General features: G+C 49.0%; 1 protein-coding gene across 1 annotated transcript; it reads left to right on the forward strand.

Moving 5' to 3' along the window:
* Window positions 1-1,894: 1,894 nt before the first annotated feature.
* Window positions 1,895-22,104, forward strand: LOC311319793 (plexin-B2-like; the record flags this gene model as incomplete). Its single annotated transcript, XM_084451398.1, is given in 24 exon segments — window positions 1,895-3,016; window positions 3,568-3,756; window positions 3,981-4,106; window positions 4,815-4,915; window positions 5,478-5,610; window positions 5,955-6,108; window positions 6,267-6,378; window positions 7,215-7,326; window positions 7,472-7,573; window positions 8,973-9,068; window positions 9,926-10,013; window positions 11,430-11,596; window positions 12,059-12,207; window positions 12,664-12,775; window positions 14,584-14,720; window positions 15,357-15,539; window positions 15,796-15,910; window positions 17,053-17,256; window positions 18,283-18,420; window positions 19,166-19,305; window positions 19,824-19,895; window positions 19,897-19,919; window positions 21,825-21,853; window positions 22,027-22,104. Coding segments are annotated over 24 exon segments (3,882 nt in total).
* Between the last annotated feature and the right edge of the window lie 3,117 nt (window positions 22,105-25,221).

A 25,221-nucleotide genomic window follows, 5' to 3' on the forward strand; every position in this document is an offset into this window, starting at 1 on the left:
TATCCACATACGTGCGCAACGCGCGTACAGGACATAAACAGTGGAGCCTCCGGTCCTCAGGTGAGGAGAAAGGAGGGGGGTGGAAAGGAGCAGATACGACCTTGGGCAAAAACGCAGGGTTTAGACGCAGGGAGACCCTGGACAATCCTGTGCCAAAGTCCACGCACATGGGGCTGACAGACAGCGCATGCAGCTCGCTCACGCGTTTAGCTGAGGACAGAGCCAACAGCAGCGCTGTTTTAAAAGATAAAACCTTCATGTCAATGCTCTCCAAAGGCTCATAAGGCTGTGCGGAGAGTGCATCCAAAACAATGGCGAGGTCCCAGGATGGGGTCACGGGCTTGGACACAGGGCGTGAACGGAGCGCGCCCTTCATGAACCAACGCACCAGTGGGTCTTCACCTACGGTGGATGAACCAAAACCCGCGTGATGGGCAGAGACGGCCGCCAAGTAAACCTTAACGGTACTGGCGGACAGGCCCTTGTCCAGTAGAGATTGCAGAAAACACAAAACTTTCGCAGTGGAACACTGGAAAGAAATAATGCGCTGTTTGGCGCACCACCTCTCAAACACACACCACTTAATGGAGTATTGTGCCCGCGTAGCCGGCGCCCTGGCATTGAGCATGGTATCAATCACACCCGGCGTGAGTTCACTCACGTCCACATCCAACAGGCAGGCAAGGCCCACGGGGCTGAACGGATCAGTCGGGGAGCGGACATCCGCTCGCGCGCTCGGAACCTACAGATCACGGCAGGAAGCAAGGTCCTCCAATGAAGACGGGTTGATCCGACATCTCTTCAGCGTGGTCTTCATTTGGTCTTTAAACCGCCTCTTCTGCCCGCCAGCACTGCGTTGGCCTGGCCATAGAGGATTCTGCGTGGGGGTCTGTGGCCAGGCATTCGGATGACATGTCTCAACCACCTGAGTTGATGTTGGGTCAAGATGGACTCCACACTGCAGTTGCCTGCCCTCTCCAGGACCTCTGTGTGTGGCACTCTGTCCTTCCATGTGATGCCGAGGATCCTCTCGAGACATCTGACATGGAAGGTCTCCAGGCTTCTGAGATGGCGGCTATAGATAGTCCATGCCTCACATCCATACAGTAATGTGGTGATGCATACTGCTCGGTAGACCAGCACTTTTGTGTGGAGTCTGATGTTACTGTTACTGGTGTGGAGTCTGAGGTTCAGAACCCTTCTTCTTAGATTACCAAACAATACTGATGCTTGTTTGAGGCGGTTTTGTATCTCGTCATCCATGGAGCAGGTGTCGGACATAATGCTACCAAGGTATTTTAAAGTGGACACAGTGAGCAGCTGTTGCCCTGCTGCTGTGAGGGTTATTGGGTGATGTGGGACGCCTGCACTGATCTGGTAGAGTACCTCTGTTTTTTGGGTGTTGATAGTCAGTCCCATTCTTGTGTGCTGTTACAGCTGCAGCGAGGATGTTCTGCAGGGCCTCTGGTGTATGAGCAACCAGGGCGCAGTCATCGGCGTACTGCAGCTCGATGATGGTCTCCGAGCTCAGCTAGGTGGTTGCCTGCAGCCTCCTGATGTTAAACAGGTTACCATCAAGCCTGAAGTGGATGTTAACTCCAGCCTCCACACACACACACACACACACACACACACACACACACACACACACACACACACACACACACACACACACACACACACACACACAGAAACCAGATCCAAAGTACCAGATGCATCTTTGGCATAGGTGGGCTCTAAACGGGACCTGAATCCGATAGTGGATGGAAACAAGGTTCTCTTCCCCCGAGTAGAGCCTGGTGATGTGAGCATGCCGTGTCCTGTGATCCTGTTTCCCCAAAACAAGCGCCACCCCTCTAACCCCACCCCTCTTGTCTTTCTCTCTCCACCGGAGATGGCGAGCTGGCTCCAGACCCTCCCCCTCCTCCTGCTCCTCCTCCTATGCCTGACAGCAGCCCGCGGCAAGGAGGACGACCCCATCCTGGAGTTCACCTCCGACACCCACATCAACAACGTGGTCCAGGACCGCCAGAGTGGACGCATCTACCTGGGGGCCATCAACTCCATCTACCAGCTGGGGGCCTCGCTACATCTGGAGTCGCGGGCCAAGACCGGCCCGATGATGGATGCCCGGTCATGTACCCCGCCGGCGTCGGTGTGCATGGACACCAAGGAGACGGATAACCTCAACAAGCTGCTGCTGGTGCACCAGGCCAAAGACTTGCTAATCGTCTGCGGCAGTGTCTACCGAGGCATCTGCTCCTTGAGGAACTTGACCGAGGTGGAGCAGCTGTTGTACTACAGCGACAGGATGTCAGAGAGGACGTACGTGGCCAGCATCGAGGAGGGGGTGAACGTGGTGGCCGTCATGTCCAGCTACGAGAAAGACCTCGACGTCTTCCTGGTGGGGAAGGGCTATGGCAGCATGGACAGCACCAAGCTCATCAGCACGCGCATCCTGCAGGACATCCGCGAATGGGTGGTGTTCGAGAGTATCATCGAGGCCTCCTCCGTGCAGGCCACGCCCTTCAAACCCAAGTACATGCACGACTTCCGGCACGCCTTCAAGGAAGAGGGCTTCATCTACTTCCTGTTCTCGCGCACGCGAGACAGCCTGGACAATAAGAACCTCACCTTCGTGTCGCGGCTGTGCGAAGACGACCAGCACTACTACTCGTACACGGAGCTGCAGCTGAACTGCGGCCCGAAGAACCAGTACCACAAGGTCCAGGCCGCGTACGTGGCGGTGCCAGGCAAGGAGCTGGCGCGGGACATGACCGAGTCCGGCCACTACGGTACCGTCCACCACTGGCAAAAGGTCCTGTTCATGGTCGCCAGCCCAGACGACGACCACACGGACTCGGCCCTGTGCATGTACCCGCTCAACGCCATCAACGAGCGCATCGTTGACATCATCAGCGCCTGCTACAGCGACTCGGGCAAGATCGCCGGCCAGGCCGTCGTGGACATCCCCTACTCGTCCAAGACGGAGGAATTCTGCGCATCCATAATCAGCGTGAGTAGTAGCTCGGCTCCGGCTCCCTCTCGCGTCAAAGAGCGCGTCAGAGCAGGAAGAGAGAGGAGGAGCAAAGATATGCCCTTTCTGTTTGTCCAGGCACTTTAAGGTTTTGAATCTGTCTCAATAATATCAATAGATATCCATCTCCCTAACTCCTTTTCTCTCTCCCTTGCAAATATCAATCAATCAATCAATCAAAGCTTTATTTGTATAGCGCATTTCATACCCAGAGGCAACACAATGCACTTTACAGAAAACAAGGGAGGTGGGCATAGGTCCCTACATATTCCAGAGGGAAGCAAAAAAACAGTAATCACCTGGGGGCCAGATAAGTGAGCTGTAAAAATTCTTCCCTGACCCCTCTCAACAAGGCGATCGAGCAAGCTCCTGAAGTATGTTTGTCTACCAGCTAAGAACATTTCTAAAGCAATAAATTACATTAAATTACATTTTCAGAGTAAGAGAAGCTAAAAACAACATAGGAGAGACATGGCAATAGACACTTATAGATGTCTTTCTGGGATTGTCCCTTTGTCCCCCTTCTGTAGAATGACACGTTGAACAGCTACAAGTGTGGGGGCGACTTCCTCCCGTCTCCTCTGGCCAGTAAGCCGGTGTTTGCCCTCGAGGCCGAGGCGGTGGTGATCAAGAATGGCCTGCTGACCGCCGTGGCCATCGCCGTGGAGAACGATCACACCGTTGCCTTCCTAGGAAATAGCCAAGGGGAAGTGTACAAGGTAAGGAGCTAGGGAAGCAGGTAAGTGTGCAAACAAGGACACAGGCTTGGAACGGAGACGCAGCGAGTACTGTGGGTCGGAGAAAGGTGGATGAAAATAGGGGGATTAGGAATTGGGGAAGAAAGCTCACGGACACGGGGGAAACGGGACCGTTCGCAGCGCTGCACTGCTCCACTGAAGGGAACGTCCATCCAATGAGAGCGGTGTGTCTCTGTGTGTCCCAGGCCCATCTCACCAGCCGCCCGGAGGTGTACAGCCGAGGGCCAGGGGACACCACTGGGGAGAAGGTCAACAAGAACCTTTTCTTTGACCTGGGCCACAATCACCTGTACATCACCACCGAGAAGAAGGTAGGTCGTCCATTGCTTCTTCTCCGGTGTCGTACTACGAGTAGCACCTAGAGGGCGCTCTACTACTCATACCCTCTATGAGTAGCACTTAGAGCAGGGGTGTCAAACTCAAATACACAGTGGGCCAAAATTTTAAACTTGAACAAAGTCGCGGGCCAACATTGAACAAATGAAAATTTTAATATGGACCCAAACAAGTTTTGCTTTAACATTGAATATGGAACAAGCAACGCTTATTACCATACAATATATAACTTAATAGTGCAGACATGCAAAATCGAATACTGGCGGGCCAGCTCTAGTAGTCATTTGGTATTGCCTCGCGGGCAAAATATAATTACACTGCGGGCCAAATTTGGCCCGCGGGCCAGAGTTTGACACCCCTGACCTAGAGGGTACTCTACTACTCATTCTCTCTATGAGTAGCACCTAGAGGGTGCTCTACTACTAGTACCCTCTATGAGCGCTTTACAATGGCCTCTCATTCACCCATTCACACACATATTCACACACTAATGGCGGCAGCAGCCATGCAATTTACATGGGAGCAATTTGGGGTTCAGTGTCTTTGCCCAAGGACACTTCGACATGTGGACATGAGGAGTCGGGATTCGAACCACCGACCCTACAATCACGGGACGATCGGTCGCCGCGGCCGCCCCCTGCTATTGACAGTATGTGTGCGCTGTTGACTGTGCGCCACCATAGATCACCAAGGTGCCAGTGCAAGCGTGCCACCTCAAGACAGACTGCCAGTCCTGCGTGGCACTGAGGGATCCATACTGTGGCTGGTGTGTCCTGGAGGGCAGGTGAGCATCTTTCACACGCACACACACACACACACACACACACACACACACACGCTCAGCCATTCAGATCCAGCAGGACACTCTCTCTTCATAACTCCTCCGTCTTCTCCCTTTAATGTACTCCTTCGCTCCCTCGCTTCTTGGGGCAGGATTCCCTCCATCTTTCGAGAGCAGCAGCGTGTTTGTGTATTTGTTCCGCCTTTTTCTCGCTGACTCTCACAGAATTTGCCCTCACCATAGTGCTTCCACTCCACTTCCCATCTCTGCTGAACTTGGGGCGGTGACATGAAGATCTTTTATCCAGGGTTCCGATACTCTCCGAGAAGCTCCTCTTTCTCGAGTTTTGAAGGTCAAAAGGTCAAGGGGTGATACCGTGGAACTGCCAGAGCTGTTAGTTAATGCGCTACCGAGCTCCTGACCTGGATTGGTGTTTTTGTAATGCTGCAGAAGAGAACATTGGTTGACTTTTTCTGAGCCGTAGGTCACTGTGAGATGGCGCCCGCTGTGCGCACACACTCGAATGCTGGGAGCAGTGGCTGATGGGGGTTTTATTTTTCTGTAGGTGTACCAGGAGGTCTGATTGCAAGCGGGCGGAGGAGAAGAATGGCTGGCTGTGGAGCCCTCGGCAGCAGTGTGTGAAGATTGTGTCATTCCATCCGCCCAACCTCAGCTGTAGAAAGACCCAGCAGGTATCGGTCACTGCTGATACTGTAGCAGTCTTGCGCCTGGGTTTTATAATGAAAACAGTTTCCATTATGGATCAATGAGCCCGGTGAGCTCGGTGCTCTGCTCGGTATTGATCCATCTGGAAAACTCAAAACTAGCTTGTTATAAAAGGGCCGGGTGTACGTGCTTGTGTTTAAGCGTCCCGAACTCTCTCTCTCGTCTTTCTCTCTCCCTCTCTTTCTGCCTTTGTCCTTTGCCTGTTTTTCTCTCCACTACTCTTTCTCTTCCTTGCTCTCTCTTTGTTCATGTTTATTTTTCCTTTTCCACTTCTCTCTCTCTCTCTCTCTCTCTCGTGGAGATCAACATGGTGGAGATCAACATTCCCTCGCTCCCCTCCATCGGGGGCTTGGACCGCTTGCGCTGCGTCTTCCCCTCCTTCTACAGTGAGGGCGCCATGTCCGACTCTGGTCAGGTGACCTGCTCCCTCCCCAACCCCAGAGACATCCCCCCGACTCCCGAGAACCAGGGTAGGACACGCTCCTCTCCGCCCTCTCCGAAAACACTACGTTCTACTTACACTAGTTCTGTCATGCTGAAGCCAGTGCAGCCGGCCCAGTGCGACGCCCATCTGAATCCAATCTCTCGATGCCCTTCTCTCCACCCCTGCTCTTCTCTGCTCCCACAGACTTCGTGGCAGTGCCCGTGAAGATCTACGTGAATGAGACAGTGGAGCTGGCGACCAGGGAGTTCAAGTTCTACAACTGCTCGGCTACGGTGAAGAAGGCCGAGAACACTCCGTGAGTTAGCTCCCCCGCTCGCTAACCTCCTAGCTGGCTAGCAGGCTGTGTTAGCTCCCCTGCTCGCTAACCTCCTAGCTGGCTAGCAGGCTGTGTTAGCTCCCCTGCTCGCTACCCTCCTAGTTGGCTCGCAGGCTGTGTTAGCTCCCCTGTTCGTTAACCTCCTAGCTGGCTAGCAGGCTGTGTTAGCTCCCCCGCTCACTAACCTCCTAGCTGGCTAGCAGGCTGTGGTGGCCGCCATGTGTTGCGAGTGCCTCTCTGACAGCCTGGATGGAAATGAATGGCAGTGTGTGAGCGGATGAGAAGAAGGCTCTGTGTATATAAATTGTGATGCATGACTGATCTCAGGATTGAATGCACCTCATGCATTTTTACCCAATTGTTTAACCGACGCGAAGGAAATTGCTTTAGTTTCCTTTTCATTAATCAAAAAATGAAAGTCGATCTCCTACAGTATGTGTTTTTTCCCCCCACCTCTTCTCATTCTCTCCGCCGTTGTGTTTTTTTCCGTCCAGAAGAATGCCTGATAAATGAGCTTTGTTTATCTGAAGTTACAGAGATATATTTTACATACAACAGCCAACAACTTGGATTCCCTTTAGGTGGATTCTATGATGAGTTGAATGCTGTTTTTTTCCCCTTTTTGTTCCAAAGGAGATTGCTTATTATATGTTGTGTGTGTGTGTGTGTGTGTGTGTGCAATCGTGCGTGCACACACACGGGTGTGTACATGCCTGTTTGTTGTGCGTTGTGTGTACACATTTCTGTGTGTTTATTTGTCTCTGTATGTATTGTGTGTGTGTGTGTGTGTGTGTGTGTATGCATCACCGTCTCAGGTGCATGGCGTGTGTGGCCAGCTTGGGGGGCTGCCAGTGGAACACCCGGGACCACACCTGTCATGACATGGACGACACTGCGATGGGCCCCAACATCATCAAACACAGAAAGGTCAGCCTCTCTGGATGGAAGAGTTGGATATTACTTAGGATAATGTTCAGCTGAAGCGTGCATGTGTTAAGTGGCTCTCGTGCTTAAATGTAAACGGTTCGAGATGCAGACCGATGGTTCTGATATGGGTCCCCGTCTGTGTTAGGGTGCGACATGTCCTCAGTTTGAGAACCCAGACCCGGTTCTGGTTCCTGTCGGGTTCAAGACCACCATAAGCTTCGAGGGCATCAACCTGGACCTCTATAAGGTAGATATGTTTTTAATTTGTTATTGTCCCCCACCCGGCGACAGCCGAAGGGGGGGGGCTTTAGGTTGGCCGGTGTCACGTTGTGAGTGAGTGAGTGAGTGAGTGAGTGAGTGAGTGAGTGAGTGAGTGAGTGAGTGAGTCAGTCAGTCCCCCCGTAGTACCAGAATCCCCCACAAAAGGGGTGCCTTTCCAATGCATTTTTCCATTGACAAGTATATTTAGATTTTTACATCAAAAACTATGCTTGGTGTCTCAGTATAGTCTCAGACACGTTTACTCAGGAAACCATGTACTTTCTACATCCGCAGAGAGTAGAGCTTGATGTGTTTAGTAGAGCTAGATATGTCTGTATTCCAACGTTCATTACAGGACTTTTGACCATACAGGTGCATGGAATTGTTTTAATTGTATTGGACAACTTGAAAAAAACCCACATATAATGCCAGTGTCTCAGGGCAGTGCACACATTAAATTAAAAGTGTCAACAATAACACAATATAGCACCAGGCCTATTACCCCCACCTGATTAAATAGGTTTCCCAACTGAATTGGAGTCAATTTGTCATTGCCCATGCCTATAACAAGACCAAATCAGTTCAAAACAGGTTGTGTTTGGGCTTGCTGGATTCTGTGGGCTGAGACAAATCCAATGATGTCCCTCTCTTGATGTTACCTCAATGTCTCTGACCGTGGGAGTGGGATACGCTCCCAACTGAATGGGAGCAGTTATAGTTGTTATATTTCACAATATCAGATGGCTGTTATTATGGCTAGGACATGTACTGTATGTGTCCAACAGTGACGAAGTTAGTTATGCCGTTAGGTGGGGAGTCTGTGGGATTTGGTCCTACAATGCAGATCTGCTCTCTGTACTTCTGCGATCGCCGGTTGGCAATGTGCATAGAGGCTTGTGCTTCAGGCGCGATGAGGATCTCCGAATAGTATGGGAGTTCCGAACCCCAGCTCTGCGTAGCTCTGGGATGCTCTGGAGGTCCACGATCATTAGCAGAGAATTTGCTTTTAACATTTCCTTCAACAACTGTACTGATGACATGCGTCATGGGTGGGGGACGACAGGTTCACTGCGCACTTGTTAATATTTTATTCGTTATAGTCTGTCCTGTAAATGCAGTGTCTGTCTTCCAATGAATGTTTAGATTTAAAACTGAAAACAAGTTTGAAAGTTCTGTTAACGTTAATTTGTTAATGTCTCACTCTCTTGTCAACAGTAGAATGCTATCAAATCAGACAAATCAGCATAACCATATCAATAACCATATCAGTAACCATATCAATAACCATATCAATAACCGCATCCCGTGAACCATGAACATGACCCTAATGGTTTCAACATGTCCAGAGCTCAGGTTGACCCTCCTCTCTTGCCGTACTCCTCCAGGACAGAGCGTTCTCCATCGGTACCGAGCTGATGAGGAACATGGAGGAGGACGTCAGAACGGAGGACGGGCCGTTCTACAGCTTCAGCGGCTTTAACGTAAGCGGAACTTCACCGGAAACTTCACCGGAAACTTCACCGGTGATTTTCAGGAAATCACCTCCAGAGCGCTTGGAATCAATCTCCCTGTTTGACATTATAATATCATTTTAATTACGTTACATTCGATTGCATCACCGCCTTCGTATCTGGCCTACGCTTGGCGCATTACCCCGGCTTCGCCACACTCGTCACGTGAGCTCAAATTCTGTCTCATTCCACATATCAGCCTGGTAACTCGCCCATTCAAACTGATTTCCACCTGACCATATATTGGAGTTGATACGATGACTGTACCCACTTGATACGATGACGAACTCACGTTCCGTTGCTCTGATTGGTTGTAGGTCTATCTAATTGCGTCCACAGGCACCTTGGTCTGCGACCATTGATAAGTCCCCTATTAAATCGAACATTAACTGAGAGTTTCCAGACCCTATTGCATTCTTGTGAAGCCAGGCTATTAGAGCAAAGCCTTCTGGTTGAAAGTGTAACTTCTTCTTACTAACATGAAAGTCGTGTCTTATGTGTACTTTGTACTGCTTGGTCATGGATATCCCTTTCCCTGCTTTACCAGTTGAGACACATTGGGGTAACAGCACCCCCTAATGGTCAAAACCTCCTGATGTCGTCTCACTCAATCAAAGTCTTCTAGACTCTGTGATTGGAAACTCTGTAGCTCCCAGCTATGTTCTTTTTCAACATTGATTTCTTTGGCTGAACATCTGCCAAAGTCTGTATGAGGACAAACTTTTCTGTTTTGGCATGGACTAGCCCACGCATTGAGAGTTTGAAGTGTCATTGATCACAAGATATTCACATACTTTATTAATAATTCATATTGTTCCCATTTCTAGTTCTCCTTCGACAAATCACCTGAGACCAATGTGCTCTTCTATGTGAAGGACAAAGACTCGGGCAAAAAGATAGACAGCACACTGAATGGTAAGGCTCACATTTTAATTACTAATGCTGTTGATAATGCCCCCTGTGTGTGTGTGTGTGTGTGTGTGTGTGTGTGTGTGTGTCTGTGTGTGTGTGTGTGGGTCTGTGTGTGTGTGTGTGTGTGTGTGTGTGTGTGTGTGTGTGTGTGTGTGTGCGCGCGCGCGCGTGTGTGTGTGTGTGTGTGTGTGTGTGTGTGAGAGAGACGGTGTCATGCCTTCATTGTGTATGCACTACATTATGAAGCTAACAGAGGCTTGTTGCAGAAAATCCTATTTGATTTTCAGCAGAGGTTCAGGAACGTTTATAAATGTTGTCTTACGAGCTCATCTCTTACCAGCTGTTGTTTCTGGTCCATTCTTTGCAGTTAGCTGCTATTTAGTTTTTCGCCATCTGTGAAAATTACGGCTTGAAAAATGATTATATGGTCCTCGAAACTGAAAGCATTTAACTCTATGAAAACTAAATGTCAAGCTTTAAAAAGCCTCCGTTAATCACAGACTTTACTTCCTTTCTTCTTTTTTTAAACAATATTTCTAATACCCAAAAGGAAAAATGAATTGTCTGTAACGAACCAGACGTACTGTAACACCCAACCGTGTTTCATGACCACAGAACGAAGGCACACTCCTTCTCTCTGCCCCTCTCATGTTAACATGGGTAACATCACTCTGCGACGTATTGATTTGCAATCTTTCATGCGTAAAAAACCTCCAAGCAGATTGGCCATCGTTTAAATGGAAGTTGGCCACCGTGATATACATACTGAAAGAGCAACAACGGCTGGGGCGCCCCGGTAGCTCAACGGGCTGGGGCGCTTACCATGGTAAATGGTAAATGGACGGCACTTATATAGCGCTTTTCCACCTAAGTGGCACTCAAAGCGATTTACAATGGCCTCTCATTCACCCATTCACACACCAATGGCGGCAGCTGCCATGCAAGGTGCTAACCTGCTCATTGGGAGCAATTTGGGGTTAGGTGTCTTGCTCAAGGACACTTCGACATGTGGACAGTCGGAGCTGGGATTTGAACCACTGACCCTTCGAGCACTGAACGACCCGCTCTACCTACTGAGCTACAGCCGCCCCATACCCATGTAAAGGTCCTTACCGCAGCCGCACGGGTTCGAATCCGGCCCACGCTCTTTGCTGCATGTTTTCCTCTCTCTCTCTCTCTCTCTCTCTCTCTTCCACCTTTCCTGTCTGTCACCTACACTGGCCTATCCTAATGAAGCAGAAATGCCTTAAAAAATTAATAAATAAAAAAATAAATAAAAAAATAGATGAATGAATGAATGAATGAATGAATGAATGAATGAATGAATGAATGAATGAATGAATTAATAAATTAATAAATAAATAAGAGCAACGACTGTCAATCTTTAGATTGTGTAATCTATGACCCCCCCTCCCACAGTGACCCTGTACAACTGCTCCATGGGCAGAGAGGACTGCAGCCTGTGTAAGAACGCTGACCCCAAGTACAGGTGTGTGTGGTGCGCCCGGCGGAAATCGTGTGTCTACGAGAAGCTGTGCGCTGAAGACCCCCAGAACACAGAGTGCCCGCCCCCCCAGATCTCTGACGTGAGTAGCTCTGGGGGCACGCTTCCTCTTCTTTTGACCTTTTGACCTGGAAGCTGTATTGACCTATGTAACACATGAATACAGCAAAACGATTTAATACAGCCTGCCCCTACGAGGATTATTAATATCCTGTTGATATCCTGTCTATCATATCTATCTATCTATCTATCTATATCTGTCTATCTGTCTGTCTGTCTGTCTGTCTGTCTGTCTGTCTGTGTCTATCTATCTATCTATCTATCTATCTATCTATATCTGTCTATCTGTCTGTCTGTCTGTCTGTCTGTCTGTCTGTCTGTCTAAAAGGCTTATCATTAAAAGGGCGTTCTGGTGATCAGTTCAGCGAATGGTCGTCTTGTTTTCTAGACACCGACTACCGAATCTCACTTTCCCATGTGACCATGACCCTCAGCTCTCCAGCTAGGAAGGTCACTGATAATGTACCCCCTCCCCCCCTCCCAGATCATCCCTCGCTACGGGCCCATGATGGGGGGCATCTCGGTCACCATCAGGGGCTCCAACCTGGGCATCCGCAAGGAGGACATCAAGCGCATCACGGTGGCCGGGGTCCCGTGCGTTCACCAGTGGGAGAAGTACACCGTCTCCACCAGGTAGGACTACAAGACCCACAATCCACCGAGTCTCCCCTTCCCCCAGTGTGGTGACGGCGAGTGGCGGAGGTGGTTCGGCGAATCGGACAATCATGGATCGGTAACCCCGAAAGTTCGGCATCCTCACTAGGAAGACTCTTGTTCACTCCCCAGGCCGATGCTTAGGCTTAAGCTCACTTGGCTAACTCGATCTCGTCACAATCTTGTTGACGTGAAGTGCACTGTATACTGTGCGTACTGCATTCTGGGAAATGTAGTCAAGCAGAGTTGTGACTTAAGATGAGATTGATGGTTGGGACCAATAGCATTTCAGTTGATTTGGATTGATGCGCGCGCACACACACACACACACACACACCCTCACTCACCACACACACACACACACACACTCTAATATGTATTCCGTCCTCTATCTATCTCTCTCTCTCTCTCTCCCCCCCCCTCTCTCGTTTCCAGCGTGGTGTGTGAGATCGGCCCGGTGGACCCCCTCAGCGCCAGCTGGGGCCAGGTGGAGGTGGAGGTGGAGGGGGGGAAGATAGGAGCCTCCAGCGTCTACTTCACATACCGGGTAACCCAAACACACCAAGCACACCCCTCACTCCAACGTCTACTTCACATACCGGGTAACCCAAACACACCAACCACACCCCTCACTCCAACGTCTACTTCACATACCGGGTAACCCAAACACACCAAGCACACCCCTCACTCCAACGTCTACTTCACATACCGGGTAACCCAAACACACCAACTACACCCCTCACTCCAACGTCTACTTCACATACCGGGTAACCCAAACACACCAAGCACACCCCTCACTCCAACGTCTACTTCACATACCGGGTAACCCAAACACACCAAGCACACCCCTCACTCCAACGTCTACTTCACATACCGGGTAACCCAAACACACCAACCACACCCCTCACTCCAACGTCTACTTCACATACCGGGTAACCCAAACACACCAACTACACCCCTCACTCCAACGTCTACTTCACATACCGGGTAACCCAAACACACCAACCACACCCCTCACTCCAACGTCTACTTCACATACCGGGTAACCCAAACACACCAACCACACCCCTCACTCCAACGTCTACTTCACATACAGGGTAATCCAAACACACCAACCACACCCCTCACTCCAACGTCTACTTCACATACCGGGTAACCCAAACACACCAAGCACACCCCTCACTCCAACGTCTACTTCACATACCGGGTAACCCAAACACACCAACCACACCCCTCACTCCAACGTCTACTTCACATACCGGGTAACCCAAACACACCAACCACACCCCTCACTCCAACGTCTACTTCACATACCGGGTAACCCAAACACACCAAGCACACCCCTCACTCCAATGTCTACTTCACATACCGGGTAACCCAAACACACCAACCATACCCTTCACTCCAACGTCTACTTCACATACCGGGTAATCCAAACACATCAACCACACCCCTCACTCCAACGTCTACTTCACATACTGGGTAACCCAAACACACCAACTACACCCCTCACTCCAACGTCTACTTCACATACCGGGTAACCCAAACACACCAACCACACCCCTCACTCCAACGTCTACTTCACATACCGGGTAACCCAAACACACCAAGCACACCCCTCACTCCAACGTCTACTTCACATACCGGGTAACCCAAACACACCAACCACACCCCTCACTCCAACGTCTACTTCACATACAGGGTAATCCAAACACATCAAGCACACCCCTCACTCCAACGTCTACTTCACATACCGGGTAACCCAAACACACCAACCACACCCCTCACTCCAGGATGGAGGGATGGGTTACTCAACCGGAAATTAGTCTCACCCGTGCCTTTTAGCTGGCTTTTGTTATTTGATGGTCATTTTAAGGTTATTTCATGGTTATTGTAGGACTTTCCCACTTTGTGCTTCTTGAAAGACCCTTATCGCTGAATATGAAGGCTTGACATTTAAGACTAATATCCCAGTACGCTCTCTTTTTCACTATTTCTGTATTTCTATTACAACGGGGTGTGATCGCTGTATGATAAGGCTCAATAGAGTCATATAGAAGTGTAGCCAGATAGCATGGGTGCCCCAATTCCCTCTAATGCTACACTTTAGCTATTAAAATAACATCTCTCAGGGCTTAAGCTCTCCCTAACGGGAATTCTCCATCTAACTCGAACCGCTTGCACAGCAAATCCACAGTAGGCAGGTGTGTGTGTGTGTGTGTGTGTGTGTGTGCGCGTGTGTGTGTGTGTGTGTGCATGCACATAATGTGTGTTGGCAGACACTGTAAGTGGGATGTGTGGGGGAGCTCGAGACGAGACGTGAATACGATGTTTTTTGGCCCCGCCCCCCACCAGGACCCCGAACCCCAGGAGGTGCGTCCCTCCAGGGGTCCCCGAGCCGGGGGGACGCTCATCACCATCTCCGGCCGCTTCCTGGACACGGCCGCCAAAGACGACGTCCACGTGACCGTCGGAGACGTGAGGTGCACTGTGTAAGTACCGGAAAAGCGGTCGACCAGCGCTGTGACTGAAGATGAGATTGACGGTTGGGACCAACAGCATCTCAGTTCAAATCAAATCAAATCCAAAAGTATTTATAGAGCATGTTTAAAACGACAGCAGTCGAACCAGTGCTGTACAAAGGTGGGTCCTAGATAAAAAAAAACAATTGAGCTTTAGTTTGAGTTGAATTCAACTTTATTTGTTGTCCCCATAGGGCGATTTTGATTACAGCACACGTTGATTACAGCACACAGCCACGGCTGTGGCTCAGTGGTAGAGCGGGGCTTCCGATGATCGTAGGGTCGGCGGTTCAAATCCGGGCTCCTCCTGTCCATGTTCCGAAGTGTCCTTGGGCAAAGACACTGAACCCCAAATTGCTCCCAATGAGCAGGCTAGCGCCTTGCATGGCAGCTGCCGCCATTGGTGTGTGTGTGAATGGGTGAATGAGAGGCATTCATTGTAAAGCGCTTTGGATGAAAGCGCTATACAAGTGCAGTCCATTTACCATTACAGCTTTTGCCAGTCGAGTCACGAATGGTTTCTCTGAAAAAGGGAGGGATGACAGATGGGAGTTCTGGGAGGTGTGAAACCAACCGGGCCCTGCTTTCCCGTGTCCTCCTCCGCAGGGAGCACTTCGGGGCGGAGATCATCTGCAGTGCCGGGGAGTACCGGGCCAGGAAGCTTCCGTCCGGCCCGCAGACCATGACGATCAAGTACGGCCGACGGACCACCAAGACCGTCCCCTCTGCCTTCCGGTTCCTGGAGAACCCCACGGTCCTGGACCACCACCCCAAAAGCAGCTTCGTCTGGTGGGTTCTCTAATAAATGGGACCGTGCAGTGAAATACTTGTTGAATCTTGCATGGCTGTCTAGTCAACCTGAGTGACTCTGTCATAGTCTGTTCAGTGATACTGTATCTTGTTAGTTTGTATTTTCTAGGTCAAATGGAAATGTACTTGACTAAAACAAGTTATATAACTATAAAACTAGCTGTAAAACTGTGTGTGTGTGTGTGCGCACATGTGTGTGTGTGTGTGTGTGTCTGCGCGTATGTGTGTGTTCTAGTGGAGGGAGGACCATCATGGTGACAGGCTCAGGGTTCGACATCATCCAGAGTGCCGTCATGAAGTTCCAAGTCCTGGGAAACGATTGGACTGACGTACCCCATGCTACAACTGAGGTGTGTCACTAACTCTCTCACACACACTCACACACACACGCTTCCTCTTTTACAACCCCCGTGCCCATCCCATGTACCCGGCCGTTCAGTCCGAAACCTTGTCTTTATACGCACTAACGGGACCGGCCCTTCTAAACGTAACACTCAGTGATCAGGAAGGTCCCACAAGCCAGCATTAGCGCAGATCCGTCTCTGGCTCACACATCGACCACAATTCCCTAAACCCGGAAAACACGCCAAAAGAAGCTCCCATTCTTCCTCGGCGCTATCCTAAAATAATTAGATTCGCTCCCAGAATAATCAAGCGGGGGTTTGAGACAGCGTGAGCAGTCCTGGACCGCGTTAAGAGGGCTCCTCAGGATAAGCAGCCATTTTGTTTCCCGGCTAAATTGAATACAGCCATTAAAGTTCCAGACAGATTAGGCGGGTGGGTGATAAAGTTTCTTTCTAGAGCCTCACCCATGTGAGGTCAAATTCAGAATCTCCCCGCGGGTTATATTCCATTGACTGAACTAATCTAAAAGATTTCTGGAATATGTAGAGAGTACACCGTACTCTCTCTCTCTCTCTCTCTCTCTCTCTCTCTCTCTCTCTCTCACACTCTCCCTCCCTCTCTCTCTCTCTCTCCCTCCCTCCCTCTCTCACTCCCCCCCCCTCTCTCTCTCTCTCTCTCCCTCCCTCCCTCTCTCTCTCTCACTCTCCCTCCCTCTCTCTCTCTCCCTTCCTCCCTCTCTCTCTCTCTCTCCCTCCCTCCCTCTCTCACTCCCCCCCCCTCTCTCTCTCTCTCTCTCCCTCCCTCCCTCTCTCTCTCTCACTCTCCCTCCCTCTCTCTCTCTCCCTTCCTCCCTCTCTCTCTCTTACTCTCCCTCCCCCTCTCTCTCTCTCTCCCTCCCTCCCTCTCTCTCTCTCTCTCTCTCTCTCTCTCTCCCTCCCTCCCTCTCTCACTCCCCCCCCCCCTCTCTCTCTCTCTCTCCCTCCCTCCCTCTCTCTCTCTCACTCCCCCCCCCCCTCTCTCTCTCTCTCTCTCTCCCTCCCTCCCTCTCTCTCTCTCACTCTCCCTCCCTCTCCCTCTCCCTCTCCCTCTCCCTCTCCCTCCCCCCCCCTCTCTCTCTCTCTCTCTCCTTCTCCCTCCCTCCCTGCAGTTCCTCCAGAGTTACCGCAGTAACACAGTGATCCACTTCAAGTCTCCGGCGCTGAACGAGACCTACGAGGGCCAGGAGTACCGGACCGTCATCCAGCTGGACAACTGGGCCCGGGAGCTCAAGCCCTTCGACTACCACCCCGACCCCACGTTCAACAGTCTCTCCAGGGACATCATCACCCCACAAAGCTTAATCGAAGTCACCGTGAGTACGGAGGCCTCGGGCCGACGGCTTCACTCTGTTCAAGTCATAATCGGCGGTTAGGGGCATGGCGGTAGGCAGCCCCTGCATTGTTTACTAAGCGTTGTCATTTGATGGAGTCTGTTTTTGTTGTTGTTGTTGTTGTTGTTGCACTACCAAAATAGGCCGGCCAGTTATGCAGACTGCGAATTATGACTTTAATGTCTTGTCATGAGCCGTAGCCCTAGCCCATGTTTACTGCTCTGTAAATGTTCTTAGCCAATAGACAAACATTTTCCAGGAGCTTGCTCGATCGTCTCGTTGAGAGGGGTCAGGGAAGAATTTTTACAGCTCACTTATCTGGCCCCCGGGTGATACTGTTTTTTTGCTTCCCTCTGGAATATGTAGGGGTGGGACCTATGCCCACCCTCCCATTGCTCTCTGAAAAGCGCATTGTGTTGCCTCTCTGTATGAAATGCGCTATACAAATAAAGTTTGATTTGATTTGATTTGATTTGATGAGAAGTATCATCAAATGGAAACGTAGAGCCTGCTGTTTCCTTTTGTGTCTGCCCTCATGTCCCTGGAAATGAACGTGAAACGATGACATATGAAATAGGGCTGGGTTTAAAAAATCGATTCATCAAATGATTCAGAATCGATTCATGAATCCCAAAATCGATCTTTTATTGAATGAATGAATGAATAAATGAAGGAATGAATAGTTCATTAATTCATTCAATGATTCATTCATTCATACATTTTTGGAAATCAGTATCGATACCCGGCCCTAGTATTGATGTGTTGCATAACTTGGCAGTCATGTAATTAAGGTTACAGCTAAAAAAAACTGGTTTTAGTAACACTAACCGAATCGATATTGAATCGAATGGAATGGAATCGAATTGAATCGTGATAATCGATTCTGAACCATGTGAATCGGAATCGAATCGATTCTCGAAATTCGAATCGATACCCAGCCCTAATATGAAACACACACACAACATTACGACTGAAAGTCCGATAACGAGTCGTCCCTGCTCCTCCCAGGGCCGGGGGCTCGACAAGGCCATGACGCGTGCGGAGGCGGAGGTGTTCATCGGGGGCGCCGCCTGCACGGTGGCCACGATGACCTACTCAGCGTTATACGCCGAATGCCCTTCCACCCCGGACCCGATGGACCTGCTGGTCAGAACACACACGCGCACACACACGCACACACACACGCACACACGGGTGTACCTCACAGTCTTTTGTCTTATCTCAATTATTTCCTCTTTAAATGTTGGCAGCGACATCCCTCTGTGCAATTACAGTTAATTACACATTAACGACAGGCTTAATTGGGATGAGTTTGAGACCCCAGTGAACCCCCCTTTCCTGTCATTGTTCCCCATCTGATGAGATCGGAGGCAAAGACTTTAAAACACTCTTTGTCCATTCATTCTACTGTACGTGCATCCAACACACTAGCCAATACTGTACATGTTGCTTTGTGTAAAAAAAAAACATATATGTTTTTTATGGCCTGCCTGTGTAATATATCTTTTGCCCGGTAGCCGGGTATTGATGTTATCAGATAGGAGTGCTAGGAACTGTTTAGACTTGCTTCCCCTGCTTCATTGGCACAAAGGGGATGATAAATCATCGGTAGGATGACAACATGTTTACTGTGCACTGATGTTTCATTCTCTCAACTGGAGTGACTGCGTGCAGCGCCCTGTCTGCACCCATCGCATGGTAACTACATCTAAAAAGAGCTCACGGATGGTGTAGCAACGTTTATTTTCTCACATACCTCTCTTTCAGAGAGATGGAAACCAGAACTTTTCAGAGAGATAATATCCGAAACGACTCTTTAACCTGACGATAGTACAGATATCCAGAGTCACAGCTGCGTCTGAGGCGCGCTGGCTCTCTGTCTGTGTTACAGATCAAGTTTGGAAATGGAGAGTGGATCGTGGGATCGGTCAGGAACTATGAAAAGAAGTACGAAATGCCCTTCCTCATCATCATTCCAGGTGTTTTCGTGCCCATGCTGCTCATCATAGCCATCTTAGTCTACTGGTGCAGGTACTAACACACACGCACATGCGCACACACACATGCGCAACTTTTTTAGCGTTATTAACATTTTTCGCATACCGTAAAACTTCAATTAAAAGCTGAGTCCCAAATAGACGCCTGTCCCTTTTACTTGCCGGGTTTAGCTACACGTTTGGTAGGTAGGCTATCGTTAATGCAAGTAGGTAACCGGTAGCCTACAGCATTCAGCAATTTGCCGTTGTTGCTTAAGACGCTATAACATAACTAATGCTTTACAAGTTTTGTCTATCAGACTTTTCTCCTCCGATTTCTCATAGAGCTGCCCCAGATAGCAAGCGGATGTGTAATAATTCTGTGCCATATATGGGCCGGAACTAAGCCACAAGGGCCAGATCTGGCCTGCATATGGCCCAGATCCACTTGCTATCTGGGGCCCATCTGTGTACTGTTGTGTCTGCAATGTTTGTATGTGTGTGTGTGTGTGTGTGTGTGTGTGTGTGTGTGTGCGTGTGCGTGCATGTGTGTGTGCATGAAAGTGTAAGCAGGAGGAAGAGTCAGCAGCTAAAGAGGGAGTATAAGAAAGTCAAACACCAGCTGGAGAACTTGGAGGAGAGTGTGAGACCGCTGCAATAGTGCTGCAGGTTAACAAAACAATTGTGCATTTTATGACTAAAGCATGAAACTTTCAGCATATGATCTATACACCCAATCATTAATTTCAGACGTAGAACCACTTCAGGAGGGACCTTTTACGGCTGTGGCAGCCATTTACCAAAATGGCTGCCAAAATGGTGGGCGCTTCAGTCTATTTTGACTGCAGGGGGCATATATAGGGGTGCTGTTGTGATACAAGCATGAAAATTGGGATTAGCTGTCTCCATGGGTCACTTGGCAAGAAGCCACTTGAAATTTCAAGATGGCGACCATTTTTCAAGATGGCCGCCACCTTAGTGGAGCGGCAGATAAGCTCATATGTAAGGTATTGTGCATTTTATCACTAAAGCATGAAACTTTCTCCAGTGTTTCTATACACCATGTTTCTACACACCATGAAGTTTGCTTTCAGATGTGGAACAAGAGGGACTTCTGGAAGTTGTCAGAGGTCGAACACATTTGGGTCATCATCAGCTCGTTTTTTCCACTTTGTAGGCATAAATGCAGTGGTGTGTTTTTCGTTTGACGGCCGCCGTACTGAAAAAGGAAGTTATGTCAATGTAGCGGTTACCGCACGTATGATTTCAGTCGGGAGTCGAGGTTTCTCATTGGCTCTACCCTTTCCCTATCTTTGAGGACATCTACCGCAACGTGTGAAAACTCTGTTTCAACAGAAACGTTTTCTCCGGGCGTCAGCATCATATGTTGCACAACCACAAGCTGATCATAGATCAAAAAGGAGAGTTGTCCCACTGAGCAAAGACACGTCTAAGAGACGTCTTTTAGATGTCTTTTTCGTCTTTTTCGGACGTCCAAGGACATCCAATTAGGAGCCAGAATTAAAGTTTTTTTTAGACGTTCAGATACAGTATTTAACCTTTTCTGCATGTCCACAGACGTCTTAGAGGGGTCCAAGCCAGACGTTTGAATATTGAGGGGTCCAGCAGACGTACAAATGGGGTTCTGGACCGACGGACGTTATCAAGACATGATCTGAACGTCTCCCTGACGTTGTGTGTTTGCTGGGGTGGATCAAACTGTCTTAAAATTGCTTTAATTGCTTAAAATTGCTTTGTTAAGTGCAAACAGACATTTTGACAGCAGTATAGGAAATATCAATTGTCTTTATGTTTATGAATGAACAAATAGGGGAAACATCCACCATACACAAACACAGAAACTCAATAAAGTGGACTTCACACAATGTGTGACTAAGCAGCGTTGTCATCTTGGCATCTTAATCCACCAAACAATACAACCCAGAGCATCTTACCCACCATACAATAACATGACCAGTCTCCTGAGCAGAAGCAAAGGGCAGTACACTCGAGGGCAGCCTTTTTGCAAGTGCAGCGCGTTGTTCACCCTTTCTTGCAGCCACAATGTATCGGCTCATAGCAGCTCCGTGAAGCTTCAGGAAGGGTGGTCCACAGTGGCTGCCATCCAATCCCTGCTTCTTTCACCCAGACCCAATCAGAAGGGCTCGGCAGCCGAGGGTCAGGTTCTAAGGCTTTGCACCAGATAGGTGGCCCGCTTAATATGTCGGTCTAAAGCAGCCTTTGTTGGCGGCATGTTCGCCACAGCTCTGGATTTCTGAGTGAAGAGCTGTTTTCTTGCCTCGTTCACCTGCGAATGAATGAGAAGACAAAAAAAAAAAGCATTGTAAAGTGCTTTGGGTGTCACGAAAATTGCTATGTAAAAGTAATGAATTATCATTATTATTACCTCTGTGGTTTCGCTTGTCCTGTCGTACATCAGTAGCACAAAGCGCTCCAGCAGTGACTTGGACAGCTCACTCACATCAGCTTGCATCTGCAGGAGCTCATTGAAAGCTTCGGTCACTTCAGGGAGAGTCTTCCAGGTCTCCCATGCAGTTTTCTTTCTTCTTCCAGCAAATGTTGAGACTGTGTCACACCCTGGGGTGGGACGATTACAAAATACCACTGTGTGGCACATCTGGAATAACATAGACCACACAGTACAAACACACCAACACACACACACCAACCAACACACACACACACAATGATGTCCCATGACGATGCCATGACCTTGACATGACCCGTATCCTCTCCCTCCGCGTCTCACCCCCAGATCATAGACTCCCTGGACGAGGACCCGGCGGCCCAGAGCAAGCAGCTGCAGCAGATAGCCGCGGCCCTGGAGCGCTAAGTGACGGATCTCTAACCCACTGGATGGACGAAGGGAGGGAGAGAGGGAGGGAGGGAGGGAAGGAGGGAGGGAAGGAGGGAAGGAGGGAGGGGAGTGGTACGGTGCTTCCAGTGTCCATAGGGGCTTCTTTCTCCTGATATTTACGTTGACGGGTTTAACCTAGCTAGCCTTCAGTCTGGGAAGAGCTCCGGTTAGACAGTAGGGAACACTGAAATTAGAAAATACAGAGAGAGAGAGAGAGAGAGAGGATGGTGGGTTACGTCTATGGTACAGTAATGGGTACGGTACACTGTAAAGCTGAAGTAGGTGTTCTACGCTGAGTGTTCCCACAATGCTACAGGATGGCGAGCTCTGAGACTGAGGCCCCTGTGGTGACCGCTGGCGCCAGAGATAATCAGATGTTCAATTTTTTTCCTGTGTAGAAAGGTTTTAAGAATTGTATTCTATATATTTTTTTTATTGTGCAGTCTTCACGCGGAGAGCTTCATAAGGACAGATTATCTTTTTAAATAGACCGCTTGTCTGTGTGTGTGTTTGCGTGTGCCTGTGCACACGTGTGTGTGTGCGTGCGCACGCACGTGTACAGACGTGGACGCCTATTGTCTGGCCAGAGGGCGAAGGGACGCCCTGTCTGTCATTTTAATCTCTTCTACTCACCCAGGAGCCCAGCTCCCTCTGAGCGGTTTGACAGACCAAAGGGTCACCACCGGGAGGGCTGACTAACAACGCGCAGGCTCCTGGAAATGACAGGATTGTCAATTATCGACTTTTCCAGAATCTTTGGATTTTTTTTTCTCTTTTTTTGTGCGTTGGCTGTAAGCCAGCGCACCTAAAAGAGCCAATGTCGGGTTGTAAGTATGTCCTGGCCATGGATGTCCTGGCGGTTGTAAGTATGTCCTGGCCATGGATGTCCTGGTGGTTATAAGTATGTCCTGGCGTTGTTGACCTGCAGTTCTGTCGCTACCCAGAACATCAAAACAAAAGACTATGACACCATTGGTTTTCAAGAGCTCCGGTGGCCTAGTGGTTAAGGAGCTAGTCTGCCATGCTGAAACTGTGAGTTCAAGACCCTCAAAACTGGTGTTGTGGACAGTTTTTTGTCACTGGATGTTATAAAAGCTATGTAAAAATGCATTACCTGTTGGTTGTTTGTCAATTATTGAATTTATGTGCAGTAATTGAACATTTGAAATAAATAAAAATAAATATTTTTCACGGTGCCCACCCACATCCATTGTATGACCAAAACGGTGGTAGAGCAAATATCAGACTTTCTCAAAAGTGCTAGTTTTGTCAACTTTTTTACTTTACAACCAAATTTACTTTACGTTGCCCTAAAGTTATCTTTGTCGCCGGACCCATGTGGGCTGCCATCTTGTTTAGAGAGCTGTGTGATGTCAGAGAGCGCAACTGGGAGTACATCGATCTGGTACGAGTTCACGGGTGGGAAGTTACGGGTTTGACTGCCATTCCAGTGCATTTTCACATGTAGAAGGTTGAAAAAACACGGGTTACGGGTTGCCTGGAACGCGCCATACAGTAAGCACACACCACAGACACCCAAACTTAATTGTGCACGTCAAAACTGCAAACAGAAATCATAATGAAATATGTCATCCCCTTGGCACACCATGGCTGCAGCGAAGTCCTAGTATTTTTGACAGCACACAAATATCACAAGAATTGCAAATACATTGCTGTCTCTATTAGCCTACTATAAATCGCCAGAAACACCTATGTTAGAACGATACGGAAAAAAAGATATAGCCTACTTATTTCTAAGGCACGTTTTAAAGAAAGGTTGAAAGAATCTTTTGCATCCCTCTTTCAGGAGTGGAATCTGCAGTAAACGGCGAAGGCCCTGACGAGGATGGAGCCTGCACAGTTTTTATGCAATTGAGATCAAAAGCAACCGCCGCTGATTCCATTATGCAGAGTGCCACTCCGATCTGTACTGAGCAGGCGGTGCCAAAAGTGCCGCTTGGCCCGGATGTGATCGCGCCATGACGCCATGCGGCGGAGGAAGGCAGTAGATTGCATCACACGCTCTCCTCCATGAATACACTTCTCAGAGACATCATCAACGCCATCTGTGTCTCATTGTGTCGTGTCCTGTATTCCGTGGTCGCAGAAACATGTGGGCTGCATCAGACCCAGATAGCAAGCGGATCTGGGCCATATACAGGCCAGATCTGGCCCTTGTGGCTTAGTTCCGGCCCATATATGGCCCAGAATCATTACACATCCGCTTGCTATCTGGGGATGGTCCTAATTGGTTTTCATATAAACCCCTACTCACTGGCCTATATAGTGAAGTAGCCTAGCAGTGGTGTCATTTCAGCAACAGGCACGGTAGTATGGCAAGGAGCATGATGGGAAGGGAGGATGAAAGGGGCGTGTCCCCCCTTGGTGGGGAATTTTTGCAAATCAGTTGTGCAGTAGTCAATTTTGGTGATTTGTTTCTATACAATGTATTTATATGACATTTAGGTAACATGAACAGAGGAGACAACTACTGTATGCTATGCAACAGAATACCATAACTACACTACTGCTGTAGTTGCAACTAAACTGGTTTATCAGAGCCAGTTATCCATGGGTAAGGTCTTGATGATGAACTATATTATTTTCCTTGCCACTGAGTTATTTTTTCTTATTGTAGGTAGGCTATGGTTTTAAGGTGTGTGTACAACATAATGTAGTATCATAAGCACGTTCACAAAAATGATAGGTTAGGCTATAGGCTAATCTGCACTGTTATAGCCTAGTCACTGGACTGAGTAGGCTAATTGGACTTGGTCCCCGGGTGCCATGAACGAGTCGCTGCCCCTGGACAGATTGGAGGGATAAATGTTATTTCCACCGGCGACACCCGAAGAAAAGCATATTGTGTACTGTATTCACCGCTCACGATATTCATTGTCACTGTATGGACAATAAAAAGACCCTTGAGGTCTGATATTTTAAAATGAAAGGTTATGAGTGCTGCAAAATGCTTTGTAAAAAAACACAAAAATAAGTGTAGGCCTATGCTGTATATATTAGGAATTCTCACATTGCATGAGGCTGAGTGAGTATCCTAGCCTCATACAACCTCCTGCAGGCCTACAGTACTCA

The sequence above is a fragment of the Borostomias antarcticus genome, assembly GCF_949987555.1.
Source record: "Borostomias antarcticus genome assembly, chromosome: 16".
NCBI lineage: Eukaryota > Metazoa > Chordata > Actinopteri > Stomiiformes > Stomiidae > Borostomias > Borostomias antarcticus.